At 33.6% G+C, this 15743-nt stretch overlaps 2 protein-coding genes across 2 annotated transcripts; both read right to left on the bottom strand.

The window, feature by feature from the left end:
* Positions 1-1008: 1008 nt before the first annotated feature.
* Positions 1009-6524, bottom strand: si:dkeyp-97a10.2 (uncharacterized). Its single transcript, XM_052577666.1, has 6 exons — positions 6340-6524; positions 6198-6257; positions 4614-4952; positions 2870-3106; positions 2696-2795; positions 1009-1370 (listed from the first exon to the last, which is right to left on the bottom strand). Exons 2-6 carry the CDS (start codon positions 6250-6252, stop codon positions 1307-1309), a joined length of 795 nt encoding a protein of 264 aa, XP_052433626.1. The 5' UTR covers positions 6253-6257; positions 6340-6524; the 3' UTR covers positions 1009-1306.
* Positions 6525-6646: 122 nt separating this feature from the next.
* Positions 6647-12021, bottom strand: LOC127974430 (uncharacterized). The gene is made up of 6 exons (XM_052577667.1): positions 11904-12021; positions 11726-11779; positions 10715-11032; positions 10320-10559; positions 8458-8539; positions 6647-7133 (listed from the first exon to the last, which is right to left on the bottom strand). Exons 2-6 carry the CDS (start codon positions 11772-11774, stop codon positions 7091-7093), a joined length of 732 nt encoding a protein of 243 aa, XP_052433627.1. The 5' UTR covers positions 11775-11779; positions 11904-12021; the 3' UTR covers positions 6647-7090.
* Between the last annotated feature and the right edge of the window lie 3722 nt (positions 12022-15743).

Here is a 15743-nt window from a genome sequence, read left to right as displayed (position 1 = left end):
GACATTTCACGCTCTTCATGTTGGCAATAAGCTACTGTGCGCTGAGAAAAGAGCGGGAATGTTCTACAGCTTTCCATATGAAGAACATAAACTATAGTGATACAGGACAAGAACATGAGATGAGATAAAGCGGTTTATTAAGAGCGGGAACGAAGGAATGTTAGAGAAGATGCCATTCTTTGCACGTCTTCTCCATTTGTGAACATGCTGTATTTTGACTCCGTAATTATGGAATACAAAAGAGCTCATTATGCTAATGTCATGCTGATGGAGTTTAGACTGATTACTGTCCAGAAGAGCTCACACACTTGTCATCTGTAATGAAATATCAAGGTTAAAAGAGTTGGCATGAAGTCTAGACCACAGGTTATTGTGGTCAAAACTTGTGCTCTAATTGACAAAGTGAACAAAGTGATATCAGAGATGAAAATATATATAAATACATTCAGTTTTTGAACTCCTTGTAATTGAGTTCAATGCCAGAGAAACATTTCTAACACTTCTCTCAAAGTCTTTCTATATGATGCATTAGAAAAGTAATGCTTTTCTGAAATATTTTTTTTATTTACGTGTTTGAATTTCTGTATTATTAAAGTAATCAGTCACTGTTGCGCTGTTTAAGGGTGGATTTATCAGAAATGTGTTTTTGTATCTATTGCGATTTTGAATTTAGTTTTTATTTATATTTTATATTTAAGTTTTAGTAATTTTATATTATTTAGTTTTCATTTATTCTTGAATAAAAGTAATTTTATTATCGTGGTCAAAACTGAAAACTTAAGAGCGGAGTAGATAGTCTAATTGACAAAAAGTGACCAGTCACTTTTATACGTTAATAAACATAATTAAAAAAATTGGGGGCAAAAAATTAATTTAATTGAAATTTATTAATTATGTGTATACTCCTTGATCAAGAGTTTTTCCATTTTTAAATGGCTTTTTGCCCAAAAAATTATGAAGACATATCAATTTGATCAGATTATAAAAAAAAAAATAAACCACAAAAAATTACTCAGTCAAATAGTAATTTATTGATAGGGGAACAATGGTCAATTAATAGTTAAGTGCCCATCATGTTAATGTCATAACTGACCAATCAGAATCAAGTATTTCAGAAAGGATTGCATTAACTAAACCTCCTGATGATGCTAGTCTAACTTGGTTAAATAAATATGCATAAATATCTTTCCAGGGAGTCTAATATCATACCAAAAGTCAATAACGTATAAAAAGGTGTGCTGAGAGCGTCAAGCGGCTGGCAGTCCATCATCTCTCGTCAGTGTCACAGGATCACAGTAAAACTGTCTCACAGAGACTCTTCAAACAGCTCTCTCAGTCTCTCCCTTCTGTTATATCCACGCCTGTGTCTCCTGCAGTGGACCAAACAGGGAATAAATCAAGAAGGGCATGCATTTTCTTGTGCAATCAAGTGAAAAAAATGTATTGCGTTAAATGTGTAGTGTGTGATTAGTTCATGGAACCAAGTAGAATGAACTGAAGGAAGATTTTTTTTTTTTTTTTTCAATTAATTAACTATTTATTGCATGCATCATTTGAAGTCACTGGAGGTCATGCATTAGTGATTTCACTACAGTCATGTTGCGTGATAAAAGAAGATGGGGTTAATCACGGTACACTGAAGGTGACGCACTAAACCTGTTTAGACGTCAGTATTTCACACAAGATCTCCACCCATCAGGTGTGACGGGAATCCTTCAGGTTCAAAACTATTTATAGTCTATACTTCGCATAACACTGATTAGCAAGGGTGTAAAAAAACAAGGTTACTAAATCGTGGTAGCCACAAAAAAAAAACAATAATAATAATTAGACTTTTACTGTAATAACACAATGGTTAATGCTCTCATGGGATTTGTATAGGCCTATGTATATTCGTTCTTTGTTTTAATGTACTGCCTTAATAGTTTGATGTTTTGCACGGTTTAATAAATCAGAAAAAATATTTTTGAAATATATTGCATTTCCAATCTGAATCAAATGATGCACGATTGTGAACCATCATTTCAGTTTGGGACTTTGAAGCGTGTATCACAAATTATTGAAAAGATTAGCAAATCAAATAGTACGCCAAATAAGAACAAAAACTCATTGATACGCAAAAATTGTGCAAGGGGTGGGATTAGGGTTGTGGGGTAGATGCGTATCATACGCACACGAAAATTGCTTTACATATGCATGCCAACAAATTAGTATAATATGCCCTTAAAGTTAATTTTTGCGTATCAATACCAAAAGTTGTTGTTTTAATTTGGCATACTATTTATATGCACTTTCATGAGAGTGGGCTCTAAAATTAAAGAGGGTCAACGATCACTGAACTGAACTGTGCCTGTATGCTTTTTTTTTTTTTACATTTGCAATAAAGCATTTACAGTGGAAACAGAACATAAATTTACATCAATTATTAAAAAGTTATCCTTGTTTTAGGTAGATACCAAGACTACTTATTTAGTTTAATGCAATGCACTAAAATACCTCAAATCCAGGGTTATTATAGTTCACTAAAACTAAAAACATGCATTGCTTATAATAAAATAAAATGTAATTATATATATATATTTTTTTTTTTTTTATTTTACTAGTTGCAACATTTCTATTGGAAAGAAAAAACATCAAAAATTTCAAATTTTCAATAAAAATATGAATTAAAATAGGGACTTGTGTTTAAACGCACCTCCACAGTATAAAGGCCAGAGATGCGGCTGCGAGCGTCAGTATCAGCAGCAGAAACACAACGACAGCAGTCATGCTCCCGTTTGAGCTTTCACACGCCTCTGAAACACACACACACACACGGTCAACATACGGTCACTGCACCTCATGTTCCTGTGCTTCGTGAGAGCTGCACCTGCGGTGTATGTGGCTGAACTGTGTCCCAGTTTGTTGCTCACTACGCAGGTGAAGTGTCCACAGAAGATGCCGGAGACATACAGAGACGTCCCATCTGCCGAAACACGACCCACCTTCTCCGTTACAACCACTTTCTCATGCAGCCAAGTGAAGGTGGGCTCAGTTCCCCAGGCCTCCATACAGTGAAGAACCCAGTGAGACACATTCACCATCACAGACACGTGATGCACCGCCACTGACACACACACACACACACAGAGAGAGCACAATTACTGGAGAAATGCACAAGGGCATAATAAAGTAAAAAATGGGTCACTGCTATTACGGAGTGCATTTAATTTTTCTCACATTTTGTTCGAAATAATCTACATTATTATTGACTTAATAAACTTAAACTTAATAGACTTTATGCATGCATTTTTACCTTTTAAGTGTATAAAAGCTAAAATAGCTTTCTGTGTACTAACAACATAAGTGAATTTTAAATAATTTCAGTTCTTATATGCCCAACATGACATCATCGTCTAGGAAGTGACATCATTTTGGAGGGAAACCAACAGCATAAACATCAAGTAAGTAATAGAATGTATTATCAGTGATGTTATTTGGTTTGTGTCTCTGTAAAACATTTATCCTGTTTGATTAGATGGTTCTAAATTATTAACTTCTAGATGGCATCAACATGTAATCTAAATGAAAAAATGTAGGTGTTGCTATAAAAGTGTATTTTTTCTAAAATATTTTTTTTTGTTTTAACACTACATCACTACATGGGTGACATGATTTGTTCTTTTTGTATGTTTTGCATGAAATTATCTTTTCAGATGAGAACTATTTTTTTGTCAACATTTTGTTTGCAATATTTCACATTAAAACAAAGGTTGTATTCAGGTGTGCATTCTAGGGTTAAAAAAGTTATAAAATACCATCATAGCACATCTATGAGACTGTATGATTTACAAAACACTACAAAGAGTTTGTTTCTTCATCAGATTTGGAGAAATGTAGCACTGCATCACTTGCTCATCAGTGGATGCTCTGCAGTGAATGGGTGCCGTCAGAATGAGAGTCTAAACACCTGATAAAAACATCACAATAATCCACACCACTCCAGTCCATCAGTTAACACCAGGAGAAGACAAAATCTGAAACCAATCCATCAAGATGTTTTTAATTTCAATCTGTGTCTTCTGGTCAAGATATAAATCCATAATAAATCTTCCTCCAGTCAAAAAAAAAAAAAAACATCATCTGTTTTCTCTCACATCAAAACACACCCACATATTTGTTTAGAGCTGTTTAGACAGTCCTTGATCTGTGCAGATTTCTCTCCTGATTCAGACAAGATTACATGTTCACTGGAGGACACAGTATTATGGATTATGGACTTTGATCTGTTTTATTTATGCACTTTTCATGGATTTTATCTGGAAGCGATGGTTTTAGGTTAAAACATCTTAATGATGGATTTGTTTCCTATAAACACGTAACTTTATACTTCATTTATTGATGGAGTGCTGTGGATTACTTGTGGATCATTGTGTTGTTTTTATAAGCTGTTTGGACTCTCATTCTGACGGCACCCATTCACTGCAGAGCATCCTTTGATGAACAAGTGATGCAATGCTACATTTGATGAAGAAAGAAACTCTTCTACATCTTGGCTGGGCTGAAGGGGAGTATTGAAGAACAATAGCATAACGTTCAAGGGGCTAACAGTACAGCGCTCGAGTGGATCTTACGATACTGTTGAACGGTTCTCTGTGCGGATCGTCTCTGTCCTGACTGCTCTGTAACTGTGACCGTGTAGACGCCGGCGTCTGCCGCTTGATAATCTCTGATCTTCAGCGTGGCTCCCTGTTGTTCCAGAGTCACTCTCCCATCTTTGACTTTACGAGGAAACTCGGCCAATGTTGAACTCGTCCCAGAAGTCTTTGCGACGTGGTCCCATGTCACTTTAGCAACGTGTTCCCCATCCAGCAGCTGAATTTGTGCCTGTAGGATCAGATTCTGGCCTTCGATCACATACAGAGACTGCTGGTTTGTGAAGTAGACGGACAAACACTGGCCGCTCCAGAGCCCTGCCGACACAAAATACATCACATATAGTCATATCTCCAATTATAATTACATTTAACTGTAGAATCACAATCACATGGCTTTGAGTTGCTTTTATAAACCTGTCACCTGCAATATGAAGCACATTCATTAAAAGTTTTTTTTATATAATATATAGTTAATTTATCTAATTTCATACAGTTCATGATGATTGCAAAGAAATTAAAGTGTTGAAAAAAAAAAGTCATCTTTATTTAATTACTTACATAATTATTTAAAACAACAACAACAAATGAGACAATTCTTATTATTTTAAATGTTGGAAATAGTTTTGTATTTTATGGAAACTGCAATATAGTCTGAGGGATCTTTAAACAATAGAAAGCACAAAAGAACAACATTTTGTAGATTTATAAAAAGAAAGGAAAGATAAAGACACCAACATTCAATAAATGTTACTTTTTAATATAATAATTATTTAAATAATAACGCTCAATCTAATCGTAGACTGTTTATGGTTGCTGAGAAATGTTTAAAAAAATGTAAAAGTATTATTATTAAATCATATATAAAGCTGTACTGTGTATTTATTATTTTTATTATTATTATTGTTTTTTCTGGTTTCTTTAATGAATAGAAAGTAAAAAAAAACAAATACTGTATTTAAATAATAAAGTTAATTAATTAATGTATCAGGCTCTATCTAATATCTAAATGTTAAAGAAGAAAGAAATATAGTTATTTATCAATAAATAATATTTAATAATTAATAGTAATAATATATATATATATATATATATAATTTTTTTTTTTTTTTTTTGAAACCATGATTAAATGCATTTATCTGAAGTAGAAAAAAAACACCAATTATCAATGAAAGTTACATTTTTAAGTTAAACAATATAGTTCATTCAACCGTAGACTGTTTATACTCGCCAAGAAATGTAAATGTAAAAAAAGTGAATAACAATAATAGGAACGTAATCTAAATATTGGCAGCTTCATCTAAATTTGCTGAGCAAGAATCATTTCTATTATGATAAGTTTTGAATAAAGCGGTCCAGCTTAATATTTTTGTGGAAACACTGATGAACACAATGTTCAAAAGAACAGCATTTACTGAGAAATAACTGAGAACTGAGAACTGAGAAACAAAACTAAAAGTACACTTCGGCTGCAGAATACTGCAAGCGGCCAATCAGCATCAAGTATTCCAGAGAGCCATGAAACACAAAATAACTCATACGAAGACATGCAGAATAACTCACAGCAGACGTGCAGAAGCAGGACAGTCCTGATGAATCGCTGTAGTCCTAGGTCCATGTCACCTAGAAAGAAAAAAAAAACATGACCAAAGTTCAGATACTTTCACTTTTTGAGAGAGATTACTACACGCTTTTCGAAACTCACCTCTCGTAACTTCCTGAAAGAGATTGTTGTATCCAGAAATTCCTGTCCCATAAAACACTAGAGCGACGCTCCCACAGCAAACATGTTGTTTGTGTCTCTGCAGGACTGCTGTAGTCTGAACTCGTGTGCTCCGTTCACAGAGTTAAAGTTCTTTAGGCGTTTCCCTTTTCCCTTTCCTGTGGCGTAAAGGCCACTATTCTCTGTCCAGACAAACAGATCTTCCATCCAGTAAAACCCTCACGTCACACTCCACCCTCCAGATCCGTCTGGACTCTTTTATTCTCTGAACAAACTTAAACATCACTGCTTGTGTGCTCCAAAAGTAGATTTATTTTTAGAACAATTGAGGTAGAAAGCTACTTAATTGCACTTACATACATTTTTTGTAAACAAAACAGCTTGTATCTTTACAAACCATAGTAAACATTTTAACCACTCACATTTTTAACGTTTAACCAAATTTTTTACGATGAACACAAGAACATTCTTTTGACATTGAAAACAAGAACAAACTGCAGAGAAACAGCTAAAAAAAAAGAGAGAAAACATTTAAACCTGGAAGCTGAAATCTGTTCGTGAGACACGTACAGTATTTGTGCCGGAAACAATATTTCTGCTATTCTAATAAACGTCATAAAAAAGAGGGAAAAGCTTATAATGTGATGTTAAACAGTACTTAAGTAAAATAAATAAAAAAACTAAATTGTTTAAATAAAACTATAAAAGAAAAGTTGTGAGTGTACAGTGTTGGCTAAAGGTGGGACCTGTTCTTGTATTTCTTCATCACAATGAACCTGTAAAAAAAAAAAAAATGTTTGTCAAAAGACTTAGATTGGGGGATACAGCCGAAATATTGTATCTAAACAAATATTGATGCATCTCAACATTCATGGGTCAAAGACGAAAAAGTGTTTAAGCATAAAAAAAAAGTGTAATACTGCTTTAAGCTGTTGTAGCCCCCCCCCAAAAAAAATGCAAAAAGTTTTCTGTTTTATTTAATCACAATTTTGTTTTTGTTTTTCTGAGCAAAAAATAAATATCATACATTTTGCCCTGATTTACAGAAGACAGCCAGTAAAATGTCATTCAGTGTAACAATCTTGTCAGGCATATTTACAAAAAAAATCAATTTATGACATACAGTATTAAAAGACTAATTACTTTCACCCCAAATACTAATTTTAAATTTTTAACATTTGCCACTATCCTAGGTTTTGCCCATTTGTCAGTAAGAATTTTGCACTAATTTAAAACACAATCAAATTTAGTATGCTCCATTATTCTTTTAGATATTTTAATATGTACACGTCAGAATAAGCATGTTGTTTGAATTTTTGCATAAATATTGTGTTACACTGAATGACAATGTAACATTATTTCAACCAAAATTTGAAATTTTATTCTCCAAAAACCTATTTGAAACCTTAAAAGTAGACATTTTAATTACATTTAATGTGCTTTCTATGGACACAAAATCACTTTTGTACATTTTTCTTGATGCGGACATCTTAACGTCTTTGACCCTCATACATAAACATTCTGATTTATACGCAAATGTTCTGCTACTTTTTAACATATTAAACAAGTTCAATCAAAGATCAAAGTTGACAACTTTAACACAGTTTGCTACTGAAGTCTGCATCAGAGATGATATTAAATCAAACAACGCTATCATGAAAGTAATCTAATAGATTTAAGAAACTTGAGTGGAAAAATAAAAGCTGCATTTAAATATATGATAAAAGGTATATGCCAAAAATACATTGTATGGGTCAAAATTATAGATTTTTCTTTTATGCCAAAAATCATTAGGATATTGAGTAAAGATCATGTTCCGAGAAGATATTTAGTAAATTTCATACCGTAAATATATAAAAACATTATTTTTAAATAGTAATATGCATTGCTAAGAATTCATTTGGACAACTTAAAAGATGATTTTCTCAATATTTTAGATTATTTTTTTTTTGTACTATCAGATTCCAGATTTTTCAAATAGTTGCATCTCAGTCAAATATTGTCCTATCATAACAAACCATACATCAGTGGAAAGCTTATTAATTCAGCTTATATATTATAGTCCTAAATGAGAGATATACTGTAGAAGAGAGGTCTTACCCAGCCACAAGTGTTATTAGTATTGCTGTTATGACTGAAGCTGCAATCTTTCCTGCACAAGAGCACGGAGACTCTGACGAATCTGAGTCAAACACAAAACACATTAAAAGCAGCTGTAAACATGCTGGCTCACATAACTTTAGAAATCCACTTACAGACACTTAAAGAAACCATTTACATCTCGAGACATAGCCCAAGCAACAATTATAGCCTCAAACACAGCAGTGATTTCATGTGCACTGCGTTTAGCATTATTTAAAGGAGCCATGACACGGGAAACCAAATTACCTGTGATCTTTTGATATAGAAGAGGTCTTTGTAGCTATTACATCCCACAAGTTTCAGAACTTAAAATGTCTTCATCATTAAACAGCTCAATCACAAACTGTACGTAATGCATTGGTTTTATATTGATTATTTTGTCAAAGCAATCAAAACATGCAATGGTGAGGCGGCACTGATACCGTTTCCTATGCAATGACGTTAGCCAATCATAACAGTGGCAAATACTAAGAAGCCTTAAAGGACCCGCCCCTTTAAAAAAGCCTGTTTCTGAGAGAGGTTCAGATTGAGGGTGGAAAATAGTCATTTATTCTACAGATTTGCTTATTTATCGTGCAAAAACGTTATTAACATTATAAATAAACCTCAAGGAACATATAAAAAATGATATATTAACAAAAAATCCTCATGACCCCTTTAAAAATGATTGAACAGCAGAACTGTGATTTAATGCCAAGCAGGTCTGAGGTTATAAGAAGATCTAACCCTTTTTTATTTTTTTTGCCAGTATGGTTTCCAAATTGGTACATGTGAATAGTTTGGCATATTGAAAATGTTTAATAACTTTTGCTCGTCAACACCAAACAATTTGAGGAAGATTTGAGGAAAGTTTACAAAGTAAAACTGTTCTACGCTATTAAAAAGTGCATAGTTGCATAGATGAGCTAGTTATGATCAACAACAAAGGCTTTTCTCATGAATATGAAATGGGTTGTGCACAAATATGTGCAAAAGTTTTGATGAAAAGCCTTTGAAAATTGCCACTTTTAAATTGTCAACTCTTTATTAACATAATTTACTACTGTATCAGTGTAAAAAAAATGTTTTGATCATTTTGGCAATATCCATTTAAATGAGAAAAAGAAAATCAGGAAAAAGAAAGATTTTAGTCCTAATCAATAACATTGCATGATCCTCTCAGGTCAAAATGACCAGAACATAACATGAGCGTTAAAAACAAAAAGTTATTTGTTCATATTATTTACAGTAATGGACCTGAACAAAAACAAATATACTAAAAATGAACCGTTGTATCATTAGTCACGCATTTCAAATACGCAATCAGATTTTTTTCAAGTAACAAGTAAAGTAATGCATTACTTTTTAAAATCAGAGGTTTGTTTGATCTGTGCGCACTAATTTACATTTCCTTCAGCGTGAGGCTTATGCATTTCTTTTCTGGTATGAAAGTGGTTTTACATTATTTTAAATTAAATACAAATAAGACAAAGTAACAAAAATGTAATATAATGCATTACAGTACCTTCCATGAAAAGGTATTTAATTTCCACAAATGTTACATAATTAGTTACTTTTGCAATATTGTAATGCATTACTTTTAAAAAATAAATTTCCCCAACACTGTTAACTAATTAATAAAATCTGTAACAAATGAATTGCTAATTGGTATTTAATTTTGGTTAATGTATTAATGGGACAAGTCTTTCCTATTTTTTTTTGCTCTTGATGTTTTTTGCATGGTGTGGTGAACATTTTAGGGTGAAAAATCACATCAACATGGGACAATTACCTCTAAAAATTAAAAAACATGACCGTAAATTCTTGTCATTAAACAATACCTTCTGGTATTTGATAATGTGTAGTCACTACCCCCAGGCTGCTCTTGATGATGCAGGTGTAGTTAACGCCCTTCACTTCAGAGATGACTAGTCTACTTCCATCTGCTAACAGAGCGGTTTGATTGGTTACTGTAACACCATCAACCAGCCAAGAAAACATAGGACTGTCCCACTGCGTCATGCCATGATTATCTACAACACACTCCAGCACGTGCATAATTGACGTCTTTAGAGGTTCCACTGAAAAGAAAAGAAAAAGTATGTAAGAAAAGAAGACCAGTCCAACTGGTTTTACATATTTAAATAGCTTTGCATGTGAAGAAAATATGCAAAACAGCCGGTGCACACGTCAGACGTAAAACAACACTGGCATTGTTAAAATATAACTTATTTACCAATCTTTCGCACTTCTATGGAGTCGTGCTGCTGGTATCCATTACTGTCTGTAACTGTGACCTTGTAGATCGCAAAGTCCTCTTCTGCAACATCAGTGAGCCGCAGAAGTGCATCTCCATTCTCCAAAGATATTCTGTTTCCTTGTGACAGTCGGACATTGTCTGTTCCTCTCTCGCGGTCCCACGTCACCATGTCTATCTTGTCGCCTGGATCCGTCTTTAATATGGCTTCCAGAACAAGTGTTTGGCCGAGCGCAACATACAGAGGCCGTCCGGTTTTAAAACGGACCGATATTGCTCCATGAAGACACACAGGCACTGATGAAAGTTATTGAAAAAAATATTATGATTTTAGTGACTAAGGCTTGAGTGCGAATCCAGTTACTTATTATGTTACGTTTCCATTTTAATTAAAAATTTATGCTTTTTTTAAGAGTAGTTTTAGGAGGTAAAACTTCAACAAACTTAAAGTACATGAAAACCCCTTGTTTATTTATTTTTTATTTTGTTGGGCTGATATTTCTAATGATCTCAGATTGATAGGAGTTTGTCAATCCAAAGGACTGAATATTGGTGAAAAATATCCGTTTTTTTATCTTACATGTAAAATATATTTTAGAAAATGCAAGAAAATATTTCAATAGCATTTGGATTTTCATTGTTTTCTGTACTGCATTGTTTATACATTCACTTTCAGAAATAAAAGGTACAAAAGCTGTCACTGGAACAGTAGGCTACCTTTTCTAAAGGGTTTATTTTGGTACCATTAAGTGCACATATTAGTAAGTAAAGTCTACATATTAAACCCTTTGAAAAGGTAGCGCCCCAATGATAACTTTTGTATCTTCTGAGAGAGTATTTTTTGTGTAGAAATAATTCCCATATTTGCTTGAACAAAGGTTTTCTTCGACTACCCAGAAAAAACGAAAACAACATCAACAACAAAAGAGCTTAGCTTCGTCTTTAAAATAATATTACATGACATGACATCGTTCATAACAGCAGACTCACTCAGAGTGACGGTGGCACACAGAATCCAAATCAGCATCCATGACCCCATGACACCTGACAAATTAATCATCATTAGAGAAACTATTTCTGATTAATTCGTTCACTTGAAAAACCGACTGGATGCACTTTTGTGACATACGTTAATAAATGCCCTTCAGGTCGAAATAAAGGATCTTACCTCGCCTTTCAAAGCTTAAAACCCGTGTTCTCTCTCTCTGTAGTATCGCATTAATTTCAGGTAAATAATAACAGTCCAGCCTCTTCTCACCTGAGCTTACGCGCTTGCGTGACGTACGTGAGTGACGTGACAAATATTTAAATTTATGATTTCCTGTATAAAAGTAGTTTAATTTTAATGGTTATTATACTTGTAAAAAAACACTGTATTAATAATGAAGCAATAAAGTTTTGTTTTTGTTTACTAGTAAGTGGCAAACAAGTCATTCAAAAGTTAATTTTGGAATGAACGTCAATTTTAGAATATGTTAAAATACATACAAATTCAAAATATAATCAGACTATAAAATAATATTTTTATTTCGTGTTATTAACACATTTCTAATGACTTCATTTTCTTCTAATGATGCTCGAAGTGGGCGTGGTTACCTTACACGTGATTGTTTGTTTGTTTTTTTTCTACAATACTTCGATTTCCACTTGAGCGAAATACATTATTTTGTTCTTTCTCTGCTGTGGTGTTGAGGTGAGGAGAGACAGGTCAATCTGAAAGTGAATGCAAACCAAAGTAGGACACAAAAGAAGACTGCTTAGTAAGTGTGTATATATAACAGCTTTAATTTCTCATTTTAATACGGTCTAATTAATTAATATTTTGTAGGCTCTATAGTTGTCTGTGTTAATTGTAGCCTCTTGTTAATATGCGCTCCTATTAGACAGTGATTGATGTTAGTATAGCTTTTATTTTTGACAGAATGTCTCTTATAATGATTTATATGCTTTAATATGTGATAGAATTAAACATCTGGAAACTAATTAAATGTGTTGCTCAGGCCCTCCAGACTGACATGAACACACTGATGCATCCTGTTGTGGTTTTCTCAGTTTCAAGAGAGATTTTCCTCCTCAACCTGTTAATGTTATGTAGAAGAAATACAGGTGGATTTTACAGTCACAGGTCTAAATGAGATTAAAGCAACAGTGCTTCATTTGTAGATCACATTTGTCATTTAACATACATTTGAATGTAACATGTTAATGTAAATAAGCATGCTGCACCTGACAAACTAGTTTTATGTGCATTCAAAATGATAAACATCTTTTATTATTACATGAAAAGAAATGTGAGGAAAATACATCTTTAAGATGAAAAGGATCAATCAGATAGACGTTTACATGATGCATGTTTTATCAGGATACTTTCTTCCTAAATCTAAAACTTAAGGCTAAATAAATGCAACATGCGACACATAACTAATGCAATGCATAGTAATTTTTACCCTTTTGTGAAAATAGAGGCGTTAGTACAAATTCCATTTTCATATAAAAAAAAAAAAAACACTTTATTGAACTTGAGTTCAAAACACATGGCAAAAAAAAAAAAAAAAAAAAAAAAAAAACTTTTTGTTGTAAGTGTGTACAGTAGACCCAGCATTCCTGTTTTATTTCAAGCTCTTTTATGTGCATCATTTGTGTGCCTCTTCATGCTACATGTGAATACAACATTCATTTCTCCCATTCAGAAGATGCATTCACATTTAATCTTTATTTCTTTGTGTTTGTATTGTGTGGTTTTAAATGGGGTTTCAATGTACTGCGTAAATCACTGAGCAAATATGTAATAAAGAAAAGATGAAGCATTTGAATAGCATCGAATAACCCTTGCTTTGATATTTTTGTTGCTCTTATTGAATGCAAATACATTTTGAAATATCAATGTAACTAAACAAACAGCAGAAGCAGCTTTGGCTTTCTTTACATGCAGCTCTCCATAGGTTTGCCTTTAGTCATTGTGTGTCTGGATCCATCTCCAGTTCAGTTCGAGAAGACACCGGAGTCTGATGTTTCCCTCATCAGATGACTGATGAATTACTTAACTGATTACATTTGATTACTTGTATCAATTTCTAATGTTTTCAAATGTTTTAATCATTTTCAAAACTCATAAACCAGGCAGGGTTAACCTTGCAGTACTCAACACTGATTACAGTCATTTTCAAAATCCTCCATCACTTGAATTAAGATGATTATAATTTAATTTTAAAGCACAGCTACCACAAAATAAGACTTGCTTTGAGATCATTCTGAGGTTAAATACAGATTTAAAACCAGAAAACAAGAAATAGTTTAGTAGCTATTGTTTTTCTTATCTTTTTTTATCCTTAAAAAATAAATCATATGCATGAATCCAAATAGTAAATAAAACAATTATTGAATAAAGTGAGTGAAGTGACCCTCAATAGCAATTTGTTACTTTTGACCCTTACTATGTTTCAGCAGTAACTGTAATTTAATTACACTTTACAGTTTGATTACAGTTATTTTTTAAGTAAATTACGTAATTTAGTTACATTTACTAGTTACTCCCCAACAGGGGCGGATCTAGAAAAATATTGATTTCTGTTTGAATTTCAAGTTATACCGAAATTTTATTTTGACAGGTTGCCGTAAAGACATTGCCGTTTCTGTCTGTGTATATGATTCAAATGAATGACGATAGTTTTATCAAATGAAATGGTGAAATCCTCCCATAGCGCGCTGACGTGCACATGTGTAGCCTACATCATGTGTCAATATAGTGAAGAGCTGAAAACACCACGTGTGCTTCAGTGTGTGTGTGTGTGTGTGTGTGTGTGTAGTAGAGCACACATTCCCGGAGACGTGTATAACAACACCTTAAGGGTTCCCATAAGCAGGATTTATTGTTGTGCCCCCCTTCCTCAAATATGATGATGGAAATAAACCCTACTATGGGGGTGAAAAATTACTTTAATCAAATAAAAAACTAAATGAATAAATTGTATTATTTACAAATCACAATTGTAGCTCTCGACATTTACCTGTGGCTATAACTTTATTATGACTAGAATTTATTTTATAGTCTCAAGCATTCAGAAATCATGCTAAGGAAATTAAGCAGTTTTACTATGATAAAACCATGGTTTATTTTTGTAAGGGTTGTGATATACATGTTTTTTGTTGAAGAAGCCTGTGTCATCTATAGCAAAAAGGTGAATGAAAGATTAAGTGAATATGAATGAAATGTTTGGTCAGAAGCCTAAACAAGGAATTAATTGTCCTGTAAGTGTAACATCAGCAATCACATGACATTTGTAATAACATGTACATAAATAGTTTATTTTGTATTTGCCTACATTATGTAGATGTTATTTTGTATTATGCCTACATTTGAGTCGGTTCGGGAGTTCAAAGTGGATTCGCGAATCATTTGAGTCAGTTATGGGGATCGCGAATCATTTGAGTCATTTTGGGAGTTCGGAGCTGGATCGCAAACCATTTGAATCAGTTCGGGAGTTCGTAGTGGAATCTCGAAGCATTTGAGTCAATTATGGGGATCGCGAATCATTTGAGTCAGTTTGGGAGTTCGGAGCGGGATCGCGAATCATTTGGGGATCGCAAATTATTTGAATCAGTTCGGGAGTTCGGAGCGGGTTCGCCAATCATTTGAGTCAGTTCGTGAGTTCAAAGCGGGTTCGCGAATCATTTGAGTCAGTTTGGGGATCGAGAATTATTTGAATCAGTTCGGGAGTTCGTAGTGGAATCTCGAAGCATTTGAGTCAATTATGGGGATCGCGAATCATTTGAGTCAGTTTGGGAGTTCGGAGCGGGATCGCGAATCATTTAAGTCAGTTTGGGAGTTCGGAGCAGGATCGCGAATCATTTGAGTCAGTTTGGGAGTTCGGAGCGGGATCACGAATCATTTGAATCAGTTCGGGAGTTCGTAGCGGGTTCGCGAATCATTTGAGTCAGTTCGGGAGTTCAAAGCGGGTTCGCGAATCATTTGAGTCAGTTTGGGCATCGCAAATCATTTAAGTCAGTT

The sequence above is a fragment of the Carassius gibelio genome, chromosome B16 (genome assembly GCF_023724105.1).
Source record: "Carassius gibelio isolate Cgi1373 ecotype wild population from Czech Republic chromosome B16, carGib1.2-hapl.c, whole genome shotgun sequence".
NCBI classification, from domain to species: domain Eukaryota; kingdom Metazoa; phylum Chordata; class Actinopteri; order Cypriniformes; family Cyprinidae; genus Carassius; species Carassius gibelio.
This window is presented reverse-complemented; position numbering and strand designations above follow the sequence as displayed.